General features: G+C 66.8%; 1 protein-coding gene across 5 annotated transcripts in view; it reads right to left on the bottom strand.

Moving 5' to 3' along the window:
- The window catches only part of rabep1 (rabaptin, RAB GTPase binding effector protein 1), a 234,420-nt gene extending 230,799 nt beyond the window's left edge, over positions 1-3,621 (bottom strand). For all 5 annotated transcript variants that reach the window (XM_072469129.1, XM_072469133.1, XM_072469131.1 and 2 more), the window contains exon 1: positions 3,461-3,621. In XM_072469129.1, the coding sequence (XP_072325230.1) occupies positions 3,461-3,497 (37 nt within the window). In that variant the 5' untranslated portion in view covers positions 3,498-3,621. The remainder of the gene's footprint in view (positions 1-3,460) is intronic.
- Positions 3,622-19,058: the final 15,437 nt, after the last annotated feature.

Here is a 19,058-nt window from a genome sequence, read left to right as displayed (position 1 = left end):
GGGGTTCGGGGGGGCGCGAGGGGGTTCGGGGGGGCGCGAGGGGGTTCGGGGGGGCGCGAGGGGGTTCGGGGGGGGCGCGAGGGGGTTCGGGGGGGCGCGAGGGGGTTCGGGGGGGCGCGAGGGGGTTCGGGGGGGCGCGAGGGGGTTCGGGGGGGCGCGAGGGGGTTCGGGGGGGCGCGAGGGGGTTCGGGGGGGCGCGAGGGGGTTCGGGGGGGGCGCGAGGGGGTTCGGGGGGGGCGCGAGGGGGTTCGGGGGGGCGCGAGGGGGGTTCGGGGGGGGGCGCGAGGGGGTTCGGGGGGGGCGCGAGGGGGTTCGGGGGGGGCGCGAGGGGGTTCGGGGGGGGCGCGAGGGGGTTCGGGGGGGCGCGAGGGGTTCGGGGGGGCGCGAGGGGGTTCGGGGGGCGCGAGGGGGTTCGGGGGCGCGAGGGTCGGGGCGCGAGGGGGTTCGGGGGGGCGCGAGGGGGTTCGGGGGGGCGCGAGGGGGTTCGGGGGGGCGCGAGGGGGTTCGGGGGGGCGCGAGGGGGTTCGGGGGGGCGCGAGGGGGTTCGGGGGGGCGCGAGGGGGTTCGGGGGGGCGCGAGGGGGTTCGGGGGGGCGCGAGGGGGTTCGGGGGGGGCGCGAGGGGGTTCGGGGGGGCGCGAGGGGGTTCGGGGGGGCGCGAGGGGGTTCGGGGGGGCGCGAGGGGGTTCGGGGGGGCGCGAGGAGGTTCGGGGGGGCGCGAGGGGGTTCGGTGGGGGCGCGAGGGGGTTCGGGGGGGGCGCGAGGGGGTTCGGGGGGGCGAGGGGGTTCGGGGGGGCGCGAGGGGGTTCGGGGGGGCGCGAGGGGGTTCGGGGGGGCGCGAGGGGGTTCGGGGGGGCGCGAGGGGGTTCGGGGGGGCGCGAGGGGGTTCGGGGTGGCGCGAGGGGGTTCGGGGGGGCGCGAGGGGGTTCGGGGGGGCGCGAGGGGGTTCGGGGGGGCGCGAGGGGGTTCGGGGGGGCGCGAGGGGGTTCGGGGGGGCGCGAGGGGGTTCGGGGGGGCGCGAGGGGGTTCGGGGGGGCGCGAGGGGGTTCGGGGGGGCGCGAGGGGGTTCGGGGGGGCGCGAGGGGGTTCGGGGGGGCGCGAGGGGGTTCGGGGGGGCGAGGGGGTTCGGGGGGGGCGCGAGGGGGTTCGGGGGGGCGCGAGGGGGTTCGGGGGGGCGCGAGGGGGTTCGGGGGGGCGCGAGGGGGTTCGGGGGGCGCGAGGGGGTTCGGGGGGGCGCGAGGGGGTTCGGGGGGGCGCGAGGGGGTTCGGGGGGGCGCGAGGGGGTTCGGGGGGGCGCGAGGGGGTTCGGGGGGGCGCGAGGGGGTTCGGGGGGGCGCGAGGGGGTTCGGGGGGGCGCGAGGGGGTTCGGGGGGGCGCGAGGGGGTTCGGGGGGGCGCGAGGGGGTTCGGGGGGGCGCGAGGGGGTTCGGGGGGGCGCGAGGGGGTTCGGGGGGGCGCGAGGGGGTTCGGGGGGGCGCGAGGGGGTTCGGGGGGGCGCGAGGGGGTTCGGGGGGGCGCGAGGGGGTTCGGGGGGGCGCGAGGGGGTTCGGGGGGGCGCGAGGGGGTTCGGGGGGGCGCGAGGGGGTTCGGGGGGGCGCGAGGGGGTTCGGGGGGGCGCGAGGGGGTTCGGGGGGGCGCGAGGGGGTTCGGGGGGGCGCGAGGGGGTTCGGGGGGGCGCGAGGGGGTTCGGGGGGGCGCGAGGGGGTTCGGGGGGGCGCGAGGGGGTTCGGGGGGGCGCGAGGGGGTTCGGGGGGGGCGCGAGGGGGTTCGGGGGGGCGCGAGGGGGTTCGGGGGGGGCGCGAGGGGGTTCGGGGGGGGCGCGAGGGGGGTTCGGGGGGGCGCGAGGGGGTTCGGGGGGGCGCGAGGGGGTTCGGGGGGGCGCGAGGGGGTTCGGGGGGGGCGCGAGGGGGTTCGGGGGGGCGCGAGGGGGTTCGGGGGGGCGCGAGGGGGTTCGGGGGGGCGCGAGGGGGTTCGGGGGGGCGCGAGGGGGGTTCGGGGGGGCGCGAGGGGGTTCGGGGGGGGCGCGAGGGGGTTCGGGGGGGCGCGAGGGGGTTGGGGGGGGTGAGAGGGGGTTGGGGGGGGTGAGAGGGGGTTGGGGGGGTGAGAGGGGGTTGGGGGGGTGAGAGGGGGTTGGGGGGGTGAGAGGGGGTTTGGGGGGGGGTGAGAGGGGGTTTGGGGGGCGTGAGAGGGGGTTTGGGGAAGGGGGGGTGAGAGGGGGTTTGGGGGGGTGAGAGGGGGTTTGGGGGGGGGGTGAGATGGGGTTTGGGGGGAGGGTGAGAGGGGGTTTGGGGGGGGTGAGAGGGGGTTTGGGGGGGGGTGAGAGGGGGTTTGGGGGGGGTGAGGGGGGGGTTTGGGGGAAGTGAGGGGGGGTGAGAGGGGGTTAGGCGGGGTGAGAGGGGGTTTGGGGGGGTGAGAGGGGGTTTGGGGGGGTGAGAGGGGGTTGGGGGGGTGAGAGGGGGTTTGGGGGGGGTGAGAGGGGGTTTGGGGGGGGTGAGAGGGGGTTTGGGGGGGTGAGAGGGGGTTGGGGGGGGTGAGAGGGGGTTGGGGGGGGGTGAGAGGGGGTTGGGGGGGGTGAGAGGGGGTTGGGGGGGTGAGAGGGGGTGGGGGGGGGTGAGAGGGGGTTTGGGGGGGGTGAGAGGGGGGTTTGGGGGGGGTGAGAGGGGGTTTGGGGGGGTGGGAGGGGGTTGGGGGGGGTGAGAGGGGGTTGGGGGGTGAGAGGGGGTTGGGGGGGTGAGAGGGGGTTTGGGGGGGGTGAGGGGGGTTTGGGGGGGGGTGAGAGGGGGTTTGGGGGGGTGAGAGGGGGTTGGGGGGGGGTGAGAGGGGGTGGGGGGGGGGGTGAGAGGGTGTTGGGGGGGGGTGAGAGGGGGGTTTGGGGGGGTGAGAGGGGGTTTGGGGGGGTGAGAGGGGGTTTGGGGGGGTGAGAGGGGGTTTGGGGGGGTGAGAGGGGGTTTGGGGGGGGTGAGAGGGGGTTTGGGGGGGGTGAGAGGGGGTTTGGGGGGGGTGAGAGGGGGTTTGGGGGGGGTGAGAGGGGGTTTGGGGGGGGTGAGAGGGGGTTTGGGGGGGGTGAGAGGGGGTTTGGGGGGGGTGAGAGGGGGTTTGGGGGGGGTGAGAGTGGGTTTGGGGGGGGAGAGAGGGGGGGGGTGTGAGTGGGTTGGGGGGGGTGAGAGGGGGGGGGGGTGAGGGGGGGGGGGTGAGAGGGGGGGGGGTGAGAGGGGGTTTGGGGGGGGGGTGAGAGGGGGTTTGGGGGGGGGGTGAGAGGGGGTTTGGGGGGGGGGGGTGAGAGGGGGTTTGGGGGGGGGGGGGGTGAGAGGGGGTTTGGGGGGGGGGGGGGTGAGAGGGTGTTGCTGTGTTTCTGCGGCCGGGTCTCCGTCCCCGGGCTGCCCTCGCTTCAGTCCCGAGGCGGAGAGCGCGGCCTCGGATTCGCGCGGTTTGAGCAAAGTGTGCCGGCCGGATAATCACTCACCGTCCAGGTCCAGAGGCGCTGGCGGAGGCTCAGCCATGGCACTGAGCGAGGGACAGGCGGCCGCGCTGTCAGAGGGCGGCGGGAACTCGCGCCCGAATCCCGGTGCCCGGCCAGCAACAGCCAGAGGCCATCTTGGTAGAATAGAGTGCGCAGGCGCGGGGGCCGGGTCCTGGTGGAGGGGGACGGGATAAGGGGGGTGGGTGGATGGGGGGGGGGAGGGGGGTGGGTGGATTGGGGGGGGGGGGAGGGGGGTGGGTGGATTGGGGGGGGGGAGGGGGGTGGGTGGATGGGGGGGGGGGAGGGGGTGGGTGGATGGGGGGGGGGGAGGGGGGTGGTGGATGGGGGGGGGGGAGGGGGGTGGGTGGATGGGGGGGGGGGAGGGGGGTGGGTGGATGGGGGGGGGGAGGGGGGTGGGTGGATGGGGGGGGGAGGGGGGTGGGTGGATGGGGGGGGGGAGGGGGGGTGGGTGGATGGGGGAGGGGGTGTGTGGATGGGGGGGGGGGTGTGTGGATGGGGGGGGGGTGTGGATGGGGGGGGGTGTGGATGGGGGGGGAGGGGAGGGGGGGTGTGGATGGGGGGGGGAGGGGGGGTGTGGATGGGGGGGGGGGAGGGGGGGTGTGGATGGGGGGGGGAGGGGGGGTGTGGATGGGGGGGGGGAGGGGGGGTGTGGATGGGGGGGGGGGAGAGAGTGGATGGGGGGGGGGGGAGAGTGGATGGGGGGGGGGAGGAGTGGATGGGGGGGGGGAGGAGTGGATGGGGGGGGGAAGAGTGGATGGGGGGGGGGAAGAGTGGATGGGGGGGGGAAGAGTGGATGGGGGGGGGAAGAGTGGATGGGGGGGGGAAGAGTGGATGGGGGGGGGGGGAAGAGTGGATGGGGGGGGGGGGAAGAGTGGATGGGGGGGGGGGGAGAGTGATGGGGGGGGGGGAGAGTGGATGGGGGGGGGGGAGAGTGGATGGGGGGGGGGGGGGGGGAGAGTGGATGGGGGGGGGGGGAGAGTGGATGGGGGGGGGGGAGAGTGGATGGGGGGGGGGAGAGTGGATGGGGGGGAGAGTGGATGGGGGGGGGGGGAGAGTGGATGGGGGGGGGGAGAGTGGATGGGGGGGGAGGGGGGAGAGTGGATGGGGGGGGGGAGAGTGGATGGGGGGGGGGAGAGTGGATGGGGGGGGGGAGAGTGGATGGGGGGGGGGAGAGTGGATGGGGGGGGGGGAGAGTGGATGGGGGGGGGGAGAGTGGATGGGGGGGGGGGAGAGTGGATGGGGGGGGGGAGAGTGGATGGGGGGGGGGGAGAGTGGATGAGGGGGGGGGAGAGTGGATGAGGGGGGGGGAGAGTGGATGAGGGGGGGGGGAGAGTGGATGAGGGGGGGGAGAGTGGATGGGGGGGGAGAGTGGATGGGGGGGGGAGAGTGGATGGGGGGGAGAGTGGATGGGGGGGAGAGTGGATGGGGGGGGGAGAGTGGATGGGGGGGGAGTGGATGGGGGGGTGAGTGGATGGGGGGGGGGGGAGAGTGGATGGGGGGGGGAGAGTGGATGGGGGGGGAGAGAGTGGAAGGATGGGGGGGGGAGAGTGGATGGGGGGGGGGGAGAGTGGGTGGGGGGGGGGAGTGGGGAGTGGATGGGGGGGGAGAGTGGATGGGGGGGGAGAGTGGATGGGGGGGAGAGTGGATTGGGGGGGTGAGAGTGGATTGGGGGGGAGAGTGGATGGGGGGGGAGAGAGTGGAAGGATGGGGGGGGAGAGTGGATGGGGGGGGAGAGTGGATTGGGGGGGAGAGTGGATGGGGGGGGTAGTGGGGGGAGTGGGGAGTGGATGGGGGGGAGTGGGGAGTGGATGGGGGGGGAGGGGGGAGTGGATGGGGGGGGAGGGGGGAGTGGATGGGGGGAGGGGGGAGTGGATGGGGGGAGTGGATGGGGGGAGGGGGGAGTGGATGGGGGGGAGGGGGGAGTGGATGGGGGGGGAGGGGGGAGTGGACGGGGGTGTGTGGGGAGTGGACGGGGGGGAGTGGGGAGTGGATGGGGGGGAGAGTGGATGGATGGGGGGGAGAGTGGATTGGGGGGGGAGTGGATGGGGGGGGAGTGGATGGGGGGGGAGAGTGGATGGGGGGGGAGTGGGGATTGGATGGGGGGGGAGTGGGGAGTGGATGGGGGGGAGGGGGGAGTGGATGGGGGGGGAGGGGGGAGTGGATGGGGGGGGAGGGGGGAGTGGATGGAGGGGGGAGTGGATGGGGGGGAGGGGGGAGTGGGGGGAGGGGGAGTGGGGGGGTGGGGGGAGTGGATGGGGGGGAGGGGGGAGTGGATAGGGGGGAGTGGATAGGGGGGAGTGGGGGGAGGGGGGAGTGGATGGGGGGAGGGGGGAGTGGATGGGGGGGGAGGGGGGAGTGGATGGGGGGGAGAGTGATGGGGGGGAGGGGGGAGTGGATGGGGGGAGGGGGAGTGGATGGGGGGAGGGGGAGTGGATGGGGGGAGGGGGGAGTGGATGGGGGGGGAATGGGGGGGAGGGGGAGTGGTATGGGGGGGGAGGGGGAGTGGATGGGGGGGAGGGGGGAGTGGATGGGGGGGAGGGGGGAGTGGATGGGGGGAGGGGGGAGTGGATGGGGGGGAGTGGATGGGGGGAGGGGGGAGTGGATGGGGGGGAGGGGGAGTGGATGGGGGGGGAGGGGGGAGTGGACGGGGGTGTGTGGGGAGTGGACGGGGGGGAGTGGGGAGTGGATGGGGGGGAGTGGATGGGGGGAGGGGGAGTGGATGGGGGAGGGGGAGTGGATGGGGGGAGAGTGGATGGGGGGGAGGGGATGGGGGGGAGAGTGGATGGGGGGGTGGGGAGTGGATGGGGGGTGTGGGGAGTGGATGGGGGGAGGGGGGAGTGGATGGGGGGAGGGGGGAGTGGATGGAGGGGGGAGTGGATGGGGGGGAGGGGGGAGTGGATGGGGGGGAGGGGGGAGTGGATGGGGGGGGGGAGAGTGGATGGGGGGGGGGAGAGTGGATGGGGGGGGGAGAGTGGATGGGGGGGGGAGAGTGGATGGGGGGGTGAGAGTGGATGGGGGGGGGAGAGTGGATGGGGGGGGGAGAGTGGATGGGGGGGGGAGAGTGGATGGGGGGGGAGAGTGGATGGGGGGGGAGAGTGGATGGGGGGGGGAGAGTGGATGGGGGGGGGGGAGAGTGGATGGGGGGGGGGGGAGAGTGGATGGGGGGGGGAGAGTGGATGGGGGGGGGAGAGTGGATGGGGGGGGGAAGAGTGGATGGGGGGGGAGAGTGGATGGGGGGGGAGAGTGGATGGGGGGGAGAGTGGATGAGGGGGGGGGAGAGTGGATGAGGGGGGGGGGGAGAGTGGATGAGGGGGGGGGAGAGTGGATGGGGGGGGGAGAGTGGATGGGGGGGGGGAGAGTGGATGGGGGGGGGGAGAGTGGATGGGGGGGCGGGGGGAGAGTGGATGGGGGGGGGAGAGTGGATGGGGGGGGGAGAGTGGATGGGGGGGGGAGAGAGTGGATGGGGGGGGGGAGAGTGGATGGGGGGGGGAGAGTGGATGGGGGGGAGAGTGGATGGGGGGGAGAGTGGATGGGGGGGGGAGAGTGGATGGGGGGGGGGAGAGTGGATGGGGGGGAGTGGATGGGGGGGGGGAGAGTGGATGGGGGGGGAGTGGATGGGGGGGGGGAGAGTGGATGGGGGGGGAGAGAGTGGAAGGATGGGGGGGGGAGAGTGGATGGGGGGGGAGAGTGGAGTGGGGGGGGGAGTGGGGAGTGGATGGGGGGGGAGAGTGGATGGGGGGGGAGAGTGGATGGGGGGGAGAGTGGATTGGGGGGGTGAGAGTGGATTGGGGGGGGAGAGTGGATGGGGGGGGAGAGAGTGGAAGGATGGGGGGGGAGAGTGGATGGGGGGGGGAAGAGTGGATTGGGGGGGGGAGAGTGGATGGGGGGGGTAGTGGGGGGAGTGGGGAGTGGATGGGGGGGAGTGGGGAGTGGATGGGGGGGGGAGGGGGGAGTGGATGGAGGGGGGAGTGGATGGGGGGGAGAGTGGATGGATGGGGGGGAGAGTGGATTGGGGGGGGAGTGGATGGGGGGGGAGAGTGGATGGGGGGGGAGTGGGGATTGGATGGGGGGGGAGTGGGGAGTGGATGGGGGGGGAGGGGGGAGTGGATGGGGGGGAGGGGGGAGTGGATGGGGGGGAGGGGGGAGTGGATGGAGGGGGGAGTGGATGGGGGGGAGGGGGGAGGGGGGAGTGGATGGGGGGGAGGGGGGAGTGGATAGGGGGGAGTGGATAGGGGGGAGTGGGGGGGAGGGGGGAGTGGATGGGGGGAGGGGGGAGTGGATGGGGGGGAGGGGGGAGTGGATGGGGGGGAGGGGGGAGTGGATGGGGGGGAGAGTGCATGGGGGGGAGGGGGGAGTGGATGGGGGGAGGGGGGAGTGGATGGGGGGAGGGGGAGTGGATGGGGGGAGGGGGGAGTGGATGGGGGGGGAATGGGGGGGAGGGGGGAGTGGTATGGGGGGGGCAGGGGGCAGTGGATGGGGGGGAGGGGGGAGTGGATGGGGGGGAGGGGGGAGTGGATGGGGGAGGGGGGAGTGGATGGGGGGGGAGGGGGGAGTGGATGGGGGGGAGGGGGGAGTGGACGGGGGTGTGTGGGGAGTGGACGGGGGGGAGTGGGGAGTGGATGGGGGGGAGTGGATGGGGGGGAGGGGGAGTGGATGGGGGAGGGGGAGTGGATGGGGGGGGAGTGGATGGGGGGGAGGGGATGGGGGGGAGAGTGGATGGGGGGGAGTGGGGAGTGGATGGGGGGGAGTGGGGAGTGGATGGGGGGAGGGGGGAGTGGATGGAGGGGGGAGTGGATGGGGGGGAGGGGGGAGTGGATGGGGGGGAGGGGGGAGTGGATGGGGGGGGAGGGGGGAGTGGATGGGGGGGAGGGGGGAGTGGATGGGGGGGAGGGGGGAGTGGGGGGGGTATGGGGGGGAGGGGGGAGTGGTATGGGGGGGAGGGGGGAGTGGATGGGGGGGGAGGGGGGAGTGGATGGGGGGGAGGGGGGAGTGGATGGGGGGGAGGGGGGAGTGGATGGGGGGGAGGGGGGAGTGGATGGGGGGGTATGGGGGGGGAGGGGGGAGTGGTATGGGGGGAGGGGGGAGTGGATGGGGGGGAGTGGATGGGGGGGAGGGGGGTGTGGGAGGGGTGGATGGGGGAGTGGATGGGGGGAGGGGGAGTGGATGGGGGGGGAGTGGATGAGGGGGGAGTGGATGGGGGGGAGGGGGGAGTGGATGGGGGGAGGGGGGAGTGGATGGGGGGGGAGGGGGAGTGGATGGGGGGGGGAGTGGACAGGGGGGGAGTGGATGGGGGGGAGGGGGAGTGGATGTGGGGGGGAGTGGATGGGGGGGAGTGGATGGGGGGGAGTGGATGGGGGGAATGGATGGGGGGGAATGGATGGGGGGGAGTGGATGTGGGGGGAAGGGATGGGGGAGTGGATGGGGGGGGAGTGGTTTGGGGGGGAGTGGATGGGGGGGAGTGGGAGTGGATGTGGGGGGGGAGTGGATGGGGGGGAGTGGATGGGGGGGAATGGATGGGGGAGAGTGGATGTGGGGGGAAGGGATGGGGGAGTGTGGGGGAGTGGATGGGGGGGAGTGGTTTGGGGGGGAGTGGATGGGGGGGGAGTGGGATGGGTGGGGGGGGAGTGGGATGGGTGGGGGGGAGAGTGGGGGGGAGTGGGATCGGGGGAGTGGGGGGGGAGTGGGATGGGTGGTGGGGGAGAGTGGTGGGGGGGAGAATGGTGGGGGGGGGGCGAGTGGGATGGGGGGGGAGGAGTGGAATGGGGGGGAGTGGGATGGGGGGGAGTGGGATGGGGGGGAGGAGTGGGATGGGGGGGAGTGGGATGGGTTGGGGGGGAGTGGGATGGGTGGGGGGGAGTGGGATGGGTGGGGGTGGGGAGTGGGATGGGTGGGGGGGGTAGTGGGATGGGTAGAGTGGGGGGGAAGAGTGGGGGGGAGAGGAGTGGGGGGAGTGGGATGGGGGGGAGTGGGATTGGTGGGGGGGGAGTGGGGTGGGGGGGGAGAGTGGGGTGGGGGGGGAGTGGGGTGGGGGGGAGAGTGGGGTGGGGGGGGGAGTGGGTTGGGGGGGAGAGTGGTGGTGGGGGAGAGTGGATGGGGGGGGGAGAGTGGATGGGGGGGGGGAGAGTGGATGGGGGGGGGGGAGAGTGGATGGGGGGGGGAGAGTGGATGGGGGGGGGGAGAGTGGATGGGGGGGGGAAGAGTGGATGGGGGGGGGAAGAGTGGATGGGGGGGGAGAGTGGATGGGGGGGGAGAGTGGATGGGGGGGAGAGTGGATGAGGGGGGGGGAGAGTGGATGAGGGGGGGGGGGAGAGTGGATGAGGGGGGGGGAGAGTGGATGGGGGGGGAGAGTGGATGGGGGGGGGGAGAGTGGATGGGGGGGGGGAGAGTGGATGGGGGGGCGGGGGGAGAGTGGATGGGGGGGGGAGAGTGGATGGGGGGGGGAGAGTGGATGGGGGGGGGAGAGTGGATGGGGGGGGGAGAGTGGATGGGGGGGGGAGAGAGTGGATGGGGGGGGGAGAGTGGATGGGGGGGGAGAGTGGATGGGGGGGGAGAGTGGATGGGGGGGGGAGAGTGGATGGGGGGGGGGAGAGTGGATGGGGGGGGGGGGGAGAGTGGATGGGGGGGGGGAGAGTGGATGGGGGGGGGGAGAGTGGATGGGGGGGGGAAGAGTGGATGGGGGGGAGAGTGGATGGGGGGGAGAGGGGGGGGGGAGAGTGGTGGTGGGGGAGAGTGGTGGGGGGGGAGAGTGGTGGGGGGGAGAATGGTGGGGGGGGAGAGTGGGGGGGGAGTGGGATGGGGGGGAGGAGTGGAATGGGGGGGGGAGTGGGATGGGGGGGAGTGGGATGGGGGGGGGTAGTGGGATGGGGGGGAGTGGGATGGGTGGGGAGTGGGATGGGGGGGAGTGGGATGGGGGGGAGGGGAGTGGGATGGGGGGAGGGGAGTGGGATGGGGGGGAGTGGGATGGGGGGGGAGTGGGATGGGGGGGAGGGGAGTGGGATGGGGGGGGAGTGGGGTGGGGGGGGAGTGGGATGGGGGGGAGTGGGATGGGGGGGTGGGATGGGAGGGGGGAGTGGGATGGGGGGGAGTGGATGGGGGGGTGGATGTGGATGGGGGGGATGTGGATGGGGGTGTGTGGATGGGGGGGTGTGGATGGGGGGGGGAGTGGATGGGGGGGGGAGTGGATGGGGGGGAGTGGATGGGGATGGTTGAGGGGGGGGAGTGGATGGGGATGGTTGGGGGGGGGAGTGGATGGGGGGGTGGATGGATGGGGGGGAGGAGTGGATGGGGGGAGGAGTGGATGGGGGGGAGGAGTGGATGGGGGGGGTGGATGGATGGGGGGGTGGATGGATGGGGGGGGTGGATGGATGGGGGGGATGTGGATGGGGGGGGTGTGGATGGGGGGGGGAGTGGTGGGGAGGAATGGATGGGGGGGGGAGTGGATGGGGGGGGAGGAGTGGATGGGGGGGAGGAGTGGATGGGGGGGGAGTAGATTGGGGGGAGGAGTGGATGGGGTGGGGAGGAGGGGATGGGGGGGAGTGGATGGGGGAGGGAGTGGATGGGGGGGGATATGGGGGGAAGTGGATGGGCGTGGGGGGGGGGGAAGGGGGGAGTGGAGGGGGGAGTGGATGGGGGGGAGGGGTGAGTGGATGATGGGGGGGAGGGGGGAGTGGATGGGGGGGAGGGGGGAGTGGATGGGGGGAGGGGGGAGTGGATGGGGGGGAGGGGGGAGTGGATAGGGGAGTGGGGAGTGAATGGGGGAGAGGGGAGGGGAGGGGGGAGTGGATTTGGAAGTGGCGGAGTGGACGGGGGAGGGGGGAGTGGATGGGGGAGGTGGGGAAGTGGATGGGGGAGGTGGGGTAGTGGATGGGGGGGGAGTGGATGGGGAGGGGTGTGTGGATGGGGGGATGGGTTTGTCGTGGATGGGGCGGGAGGGGGGGAGTGGATGGGGGAGGGAGGGGAGGGGGGAGTGGATGGGGAGGGGGGGAGTGGAGGGGGGAGTGGATGGGGAGGGGGGAGTGGATGGGGAGGGGGGAGTGGATGGGTGGGGAGTGGATGGGGAGGGGGGGAGTGGATGGGGGAGGGGGGAGCGGGGGGGGGAGTGGATGGGGGAGCGGGGAGCGGAGGGGGGGTGGATGGGGGGAGTGGAGGGGAGGGGGGAGTGGATGGGGGGGAGTGGATGGGGGAGGGGGAGGTGGGGGCAGTGGATGGGGGGAGGGGGGGAGTGGATGGGGGGAGGGGGGAGTGGAGTGGGGGGGAAGGGGGGAGTGGATGGGGGAGGGAGGGGAGGGGGGGAGAGTGGATTGGGGGGGAGGGGGGAGTGGATGGGGGGAGGGGGAGGTGGGGGCAGTGGATGGGGGGAGGGGGGAGTGGATGGGGGGAGGGAGGAGTGGATGGGGGAGGGGGAGTGGAGTGGGGGGAAGGGGGAGTGGATGGGGGAGGGGGAATGAGGGGGGAGTGGATGGGGAGGGGGGAGTGGATGGGGAGGGGGGAGTGGATGGGGGGAGTGGATGGGGGAGGGGGAGTGGATGGGGATGGGTGGTGGATGGGAGTGAATGGGGGAGGGGGGGAGTGGATGGGGAGGAGGGAGAATTGGAGGGGGGGTAGTGGATGGGGGAGGGGGGAGTGGATGGGGGTGGGGGGAGTGGATGGGGAGGGGAGGGTGGGAGTGGATGGGGGAGGGGGAGTGGATGGTGGGAGCGGGGGGAGTGGATGGGGAATGGGGTGAGTGGATGGGGAGCGGGGGGAGTGGATGGGGGGGAGGGGGTGGATGGGGGAGGGGTGTAGTGGGTGGTGGGGAGGAGGGGGAGTGGATGGGGAGGGGGGGAGTGGATGGGGGGGAGGGGGTGGATGGGGAGGGGGGAGTGGATGCGGAGGGGGGGAATGGATGGGGGAGGGGGGAGTGGATGGGGGAGGGGGAGTGGATGGGGGGAGGGGGGAGTGGATGGGGGAGGGGGGGTGTGGATGAGGGAAGGGGGAGTGGATGGGGAAGGAGGGGATAGGGAGAGGGTATGGGGGAGCAGGGGGAGGGGGAGGGAATTGAGTGAGGGAGAGGAGGGGAGGGGAGAAGGGGGGAGGGGAGGAGGAGGGGGAGGGGAGGAGGAGGGGAGGAGGAGGGGGAGGGGAGGAGGGGTAGGGAGGGAGGAGGTGGGGGAGGAGGAGTGGGGAGGTGGGGGGAGTGAGGGGCGCAGGGGGGAGGGAGGGGGTGAGGTGGAGGGGGAGGGAGTGAGGTGGAAGGAGGGGGGGATGGGGGAGGAGGGGGGAGGGGAGCGTGGGGTGGGAGGGGAGGGTGGGGAGGGGGAGTGGGGAAGGAGGGGGGGAGGGGAAGGAGGGGAGGAGGGAGGGAGGGGAGGGGATGGGAAGGGGAGTTGAGGAGGAGGGGGAGAGGGAGGAGGGATAGAGGGAGGTGGGGGAGAGGGAGGAGGATGGGAGAGGGAGGGGACGAGAAGGAGGGGGAGCAGGAGGAGGGGGAGAGGGAGGGAGGAGGGGGTGAGGGAGGGAGGAGGGGGAGAGGGAGGGAGGAGGAGGGAGAGAGGGAGGGGGAGAGGGAGGAGGAGGGAAGGGGAGAGGGAGGAGGAGGGGAGAGGGAGGGGGAGGGGTAGGGGGAGCAGGAGGAAGGGGAGAGGGAGAGGGAGGGAGGAGGGGTGAGGGAGGGAGGAGAGGGAGGGAGGAGGAGGGAGAGAGGGAGGGGAGAGGGAGGAGGAGGGAAGGGGAGAGGGAGGAGGAGGGGAGATGGAGCAGGAGGGCGGGGGAGAGAGGAGAGGAGGGAGGAAGAGGAGAGGGAGGAGGGGGAGGGGGAGGAGGAAGGGGAGGGGGAGGGCGATGGGGAAAGGGAGGAGGAGGAGGGGAGGGGGAGAGTGAGAGGGCGGAGGAGAGTGAGGAGGAGGGTGAGAGGGAGGAGGAGGGCGAGAGGGAGGAGTGCGAAGGGGAGGAGGAGGGCGAAGGGGGAGAGGGAGGGCGAAGGGGGAGAGGGAGGGCGAAGGGGAGTGGGAGGGGGAGAGGGAGCGAGGGGGAGAGGGAGGAGGAGGGCGAGAGGGAGGAGGAGGGCGAGAGGGAGGAGGGCGAGGAGGAGGAGGAGGGCAAAGGGGAGAGGGAGGGCGAGGGGAGAGGGAGGGTGAGAGGGAGGGAGGGTGAGAGGGAGGGAGGGGGAGACGGAGGGCGAGGGGGAGAGGGAGGATAGCGGCAGAGGGGGGAGGGCGGGGGGAGATGGAGGAGGAGGGCAAGAGGGAGGTGGAGGGCGGGGAGGAGGAGGGGGAGAGGCAGGAGGAGGGAGAGGAGAGGGGGGAGTGAGGAGGGGGGAGGGGGAGAGATGGGGAGAGGAATGGGAGGAGGGGGAGGGGGGGTGGGGGAGGAGGGGGTGGAGGTGGGGTTGGAGGTGAGGAGGGGGGAGAGGGAGGATGACGGGTAGAGGGAGGAGGAGGGGATGGGTAGAGGGAGGAGGAGGGGAGAGGTAGAGGGAATAGGGGGGAGGAAGGCAGGGAGGGGGAGGAAGGCAGGGAGGGGGAGGAAGGCAGGGAGGGGGAGGAAGGCAGGGAGGGGGAGGAAGGCAGGGAGGGGAGGAAGGCAGGGAGGGGAGGAAGGCAGGGAGGGGGAGGAAGGCAGGGAGGGGGAGGAAGGCAGGGAAGGGGAGGAAGGCAGGGAGGGGGAGGAAGGCAGGGAGGGGGAGGAAGGCAGGGAGGGGAGGAAGGCAGGGAGGGTGAAGGACGTAAGAGGAAGGATCATGGCTGATGTTTTTGTGGACTCAGCTCCACTTACCCACCTGTTTTTGTGGACTCAGCTCCACTTACCATAACCCCTAATATCTTTATGTTCAAAAATTTCTCTCTCTTTGCCTTAAAAACATCCAACAAGGTTGCCTCAACTGCTTCACTGGGCAGAGAATTCCACAGATTTACAACATATATATAGACCTCTCTGGATCTGTAAAGACTAAATTTCCTGCAGAGGCTCACTTTCAATGTATCGTCTTGCATCTTTGATTTTGTCTACATATATGTTTCTGGAACCTACCACTTCATTCACCTGAGGAAGAAGCAGTGCTCCAAAAGCTAGTGATTCGAAACAAACCTGTTGGACTTTAACCTGGTGTTGTAGAACTTATTACTTAGTTAAACATGACCTGCCTTTGATGAACCCATGCTGCGTCTGCCCAATGGGACAATTTTTATCCAGATGTCTCACCATTTGGATTGGATTTGATTTGTTTATTGTCATGTCTATCGAGGCACAGTGGAAAGTATTATTCTGCATGCAGCTCAAACAGATGGTTTGGTACATGAAGAGAAAATATGTACAGTACTTTGCTACCTGAAGTCAATGACCAGCTCTTTAATTTTGCTGGCGTTGAGGAGATTGTTGTCATTACACCAGTCCACAAGGTTCTTTAACGGTAGTCATTGAGGCACGTTGCCTGGTTCTTCTTTGGCACCAGTATGTTGGTGGTCTTCTTGAAGCAGGTGGGGACTTCGGAACGGAGTTGGGAGAGGTTGAAGATGTCTGCAAACACATCTGCCAGCCGGTCCACGCAGGATCTGAGTGCACGACCAGGGGTCCTGTCGCTTTCCGAGGGTTCACTTTCAGGAAGGCCACTCTGACTTTGGAAGCTGTGACGGTGGGTATGGGTGTATCCGGGGCTGCAGGGACAATCAACAGCGGTTTGATGGTTATCTGCTTGAACCGAGCATAAAATGCATTGAGTTCATCGGGGAGCGGTCTGCTGCTGCCGGAGATTTTACTCGGCTTCGCTTTGTAGCCCATTATGTTGCTTAGGCCTTGCCGCAACCAATGAGAGTCTCTAACGTTAGTTTGTGACTCTAGCTTGGTCTGATATTCTCTCTTGGCATCCCGGATGACTTTGCAGAGGCCGTACCTGGATTTCTCGCATGGGTCAGGGTCTCCTGACTTGAACGCCTCAGACCTGTCCTGCAGTCGGGAGTCAGTCTCCCGATTAAGCCATTCTTCCTAGATGATAGATTCAATCAATTGCCCCACTGCAGAAGTTAAGCTAACCAGCCTATAGTTAACCGCATTCTGTCTACCTCTTTTTTTAAACAGTGGCATCATATTTGCTGTTTTCCAATCTACTGGGAGTCGAGCGAATTTTGGTAAATTACCACAAGCATATTTGCTGTTTCCCCCGCCACTTCTTTTAGTACCCTGGGATCCATTCCATCAGGAAACTTGTCTACCTTTATCCCCATTAGCTTGCCCAACACCACCTCCTTGGTGATAATGGTAAGAAGTCTTAGAACACCAGGTTAAAGTCCAACGGGTTTATTTGGAATCGCAAGCTTTCGGAGCGTAGGTTCTTCATCAGGTGAGTGGAGAGGTAGGTGTTATGTGAGTATCCCTTTAAGAAAGGTTTGGTCTCTTATCATGTGACTTGTAGCACGGCTTCACTGATGTCATTTTGTGGGTGGAGCTGGGCTGTGGCTGTCAGGTGAGAGAGAGTTTAGTGTTTGGGTTTCAGTTTTCTTTTTGTTGCTTTGGACTGCAGAAGTTTTTCTCTGTTTTCATTTTAAAAGCTGTTCCAGTGAAAAGCACATTGGGTATGGCAAACTGCCTTGGTAATTTTAAAGATAGGGTTGTTTTCTGAAAGGAGTTTGAAACTGCTGGTTGAAACTGGATCAGAAGCTCAGGGAAAGGACAAGTCCCAGTCAAGTGAGAATACAGTGTGTTGGGCCCTTGAAAGGGGTTTTGGTTTATTGGATTTTGTTTTGAAATGGAACAGCTAAGGGGAATACATCAAGAGTTATATACATAGATTACTGTAGCTGTTGCATTGTCTTTATGTTTGTAATTGATAAGAAATTCTTGCTGTGTTTATATATATATATATATATATATGTTAACTATATTCTTAGAATAAACCTTGTTTTGATTAAAGAGCCGAGGAAGTCTGATGAATCACACCTGAAGCAAAGGCTTTTTTGCTCATCCTAGCCAAATTCAACATAAAGGTTATAGGTCAGGGAACTTCATATGACACTTTGGAGTTTCTGAGCCTTGGCACATAACAGTAGGTTACACAAACACAGCATCTTTGGACAAAGCCAATTCTGCAAGATGATACTTTGAATGCAAGTCTTTGCAGGTAATTAAATATTTACAGGTCCAGACAGTGCGACTGGAGAGAGGGATGATCACAGGTTAAAGAGGTGTGAATTGTCTCAAGCCAGGACAGTTGATAGGATTTCACAAACCCAGGCCAGATGGTGGGGGGGTTAAATGTAGTGAGACATGAATCCAAGATCCCGGTTGAGACCGTACTCATGCGTGCAGAACTTGGCTATCAGTTTTTGCTTGGCGATTCTGCGTTGTCGTGCCGCCTTGGAGAACGCTTACCCGAAGATCAGAGGCTAAATGCCCTTGACTGCGGAAGTGTTCCCCGCCTGGAAGGGAACATTCTGCCTGGTGATTGTCGTGCGATGTCTGTTCATCCGTTGTTGCAGCGTCTGCAGGGTCTCGCCAATGTACCACACCTCGGGACATCCTTTCCTGCAGCGTATGATGTAGACGTTGGCCGAGTCGCATGAGTATGTACAGCATACTTGATGGATGGTGTTCTCACATGGGGCTGGTTTAGCACACTGGGCTCAATCGCTGGCTTTTAAAGCAGACCAAGGCAGGCCAGCAGCACGGTTCGATTCCCCGAACAGGCGCCGCAATGTGGCGACTAGGGGCTTTTCACAGTAACTTCATTTGAAGCCTACTTGTGACAAAAAGCGATTTTCATGTAATGGTTGTAATCATGTCGATGATCTAGCACGTCTTGCAGAGGTTGCCATGGCAGGGTTGTGTGATGTCGTAGTCGCTGTTCTCATGAAGGCTGGGTAGTTTGCTGCAAACAATGGCCTGTTTGAGGTTGCACGATTGTTTGAAGGCAAGTAGTGGTGGTGTGGGGATGGCCTTGGCAAGATGTTCGTCTTCATCGATGACATGTTGAAGGCTCCCAAGAAGATGTTGTAGTTTCTCCGCTCCGGGGAAGTACTGAACGACATGGGGTACTCTGTTGATTGTGTCCCGTGTTTGACTTCTGAGGAGGTCGGTATGGTTTTTTGCTGTGGCACGTTGGAACTGTCGATCGATGAGTCGAGTGCCATATCCTGTTCTCATGAGGACATCTTTCAGCGTCTGTAGATGTCTGTTACATTCCTCCTCGTTTTGATCTCGGATTAAGCGGATGAGTTGTAGAATTGCGTCTCCCTAGATCACAACGTCTTCACCTTCGACAACAAGTTCTTCAACTGGAAGCACAGAACAGCCATGGGGATCAAATTCGCACCTCAATATGCCAATGCATAAGTTCAAACAAGACCTATTCACCGCACAGGACCTTCAACCAACATTATACACCAGATACATAAGAACTAGGAGCAGGAGTAGGCCATCTGGCCCCTCGAGCCTGCTCTGCCATGCAATGAGATCATGGCTGATCTTTTGTGGACTCAGCTCCACTTTCCGGCCCGAACACCATAACCCTCAATCCCTTTATTCTTTGGAAAGGTATCTATCTTTTTCTTAAAAACATTTAATGAAGGAGCCTCAACTGCTTCACTGGGCAAGGAATTCTATAGATTCACAACCCTTTGGGTGAAGAAGATCCTCCTGAGCTCAGTCCTAAATCTACTGACCCTTATTTTGAGGTTATGCCCCCTAGTTCTGCTTTCACCCGCCAGTGGAAACAACCTGCTCGTATCTATCCTATCTATCCCCTTCATAATTTTATATGTTTCTATAAGATGCCCCCCAAATCCTTCTAAATTCCAACGAGTACAGTCCCAGTCTACTCAACCTCTCATAATCCAACCCCTTCAGCTCTGCAATTAACCTAGTGAATCTCCTCTGCACACCCTCCAGTGCCAGTAGGTCCTTTCATTGGTAGAGGGATGGAGTTCAAGACTAGGGAGGTTATGCAGCAATTGTATAGGGTGTTGGTGAGGCCGCAACTGGAGTATTGTGTTCAGTTTTGGTCTCCTTACCTGAGAAAGGACATATTGGCACTGGAGGGAGTGCAGAGGAGAATCACTAGGTTGATCCCAGAGTTGAGGGGATTAGATTATGACGAGAGGTTGAGTAGACTGGGACTGTATTCACTGGAGTTTAGAAGGATGCGGGGGGATCTTATTGAAACATATAAAATTATGAAGGGAATAGATAGGATAGATGCTGGCAGGTTGTTTCCACTGGTCGGGGAAAGCAGAACTAGGGGGCATAGCCTCAAAATAAGGGGAAGTAGATTTAGGACGGAGTGTAGGAGGAACTTCTTCACCCAAAGGGTTGTGAATCTCTAGAATTCCTTGCCCAGTGAAGCAGTTGAAGCTCCTTCTTTAAACGTTTTTAAGAAAAAGATAGATACCTTTCCAAAGAATAAAGGGATTCGGGGATATGGTGTACGGGCCGGAGAGTGGAGCTGAGTCCACAAAGATCAGCCATGATCTCATTAAATGGCGGAGCAGGCTCGAGGGGCCAGATGGCCTACTCCTGTTCCTAGTTCTTATGTTCTTTCTCAGGTAAGGAGACCAAAACTGATCACAATACTCCAGGTGTGGCCTCACTAACACCTTATACAATTGCAGCATAA

The sequence above is a fragment of the Scyliorhinus torazame genome, chromosome 12, assembly GCF_047496885.1.
Source record: "Scyliorhinus torazame isolate Kashiwa2021f chromosome 12, sScyTor2.1, whole genome shotgun sequence".
Taxonomy (NCBI): Eukaryota; Metazoa; Chordata; class Chondrichthyes; order Carcharhiniformes; family Scyliorhinidae; genus Scyliorhinus; species Scyliorhinus torazame.
This window is presented reverse-complemented; position numbering and strand designations above follow the sequence as displayed.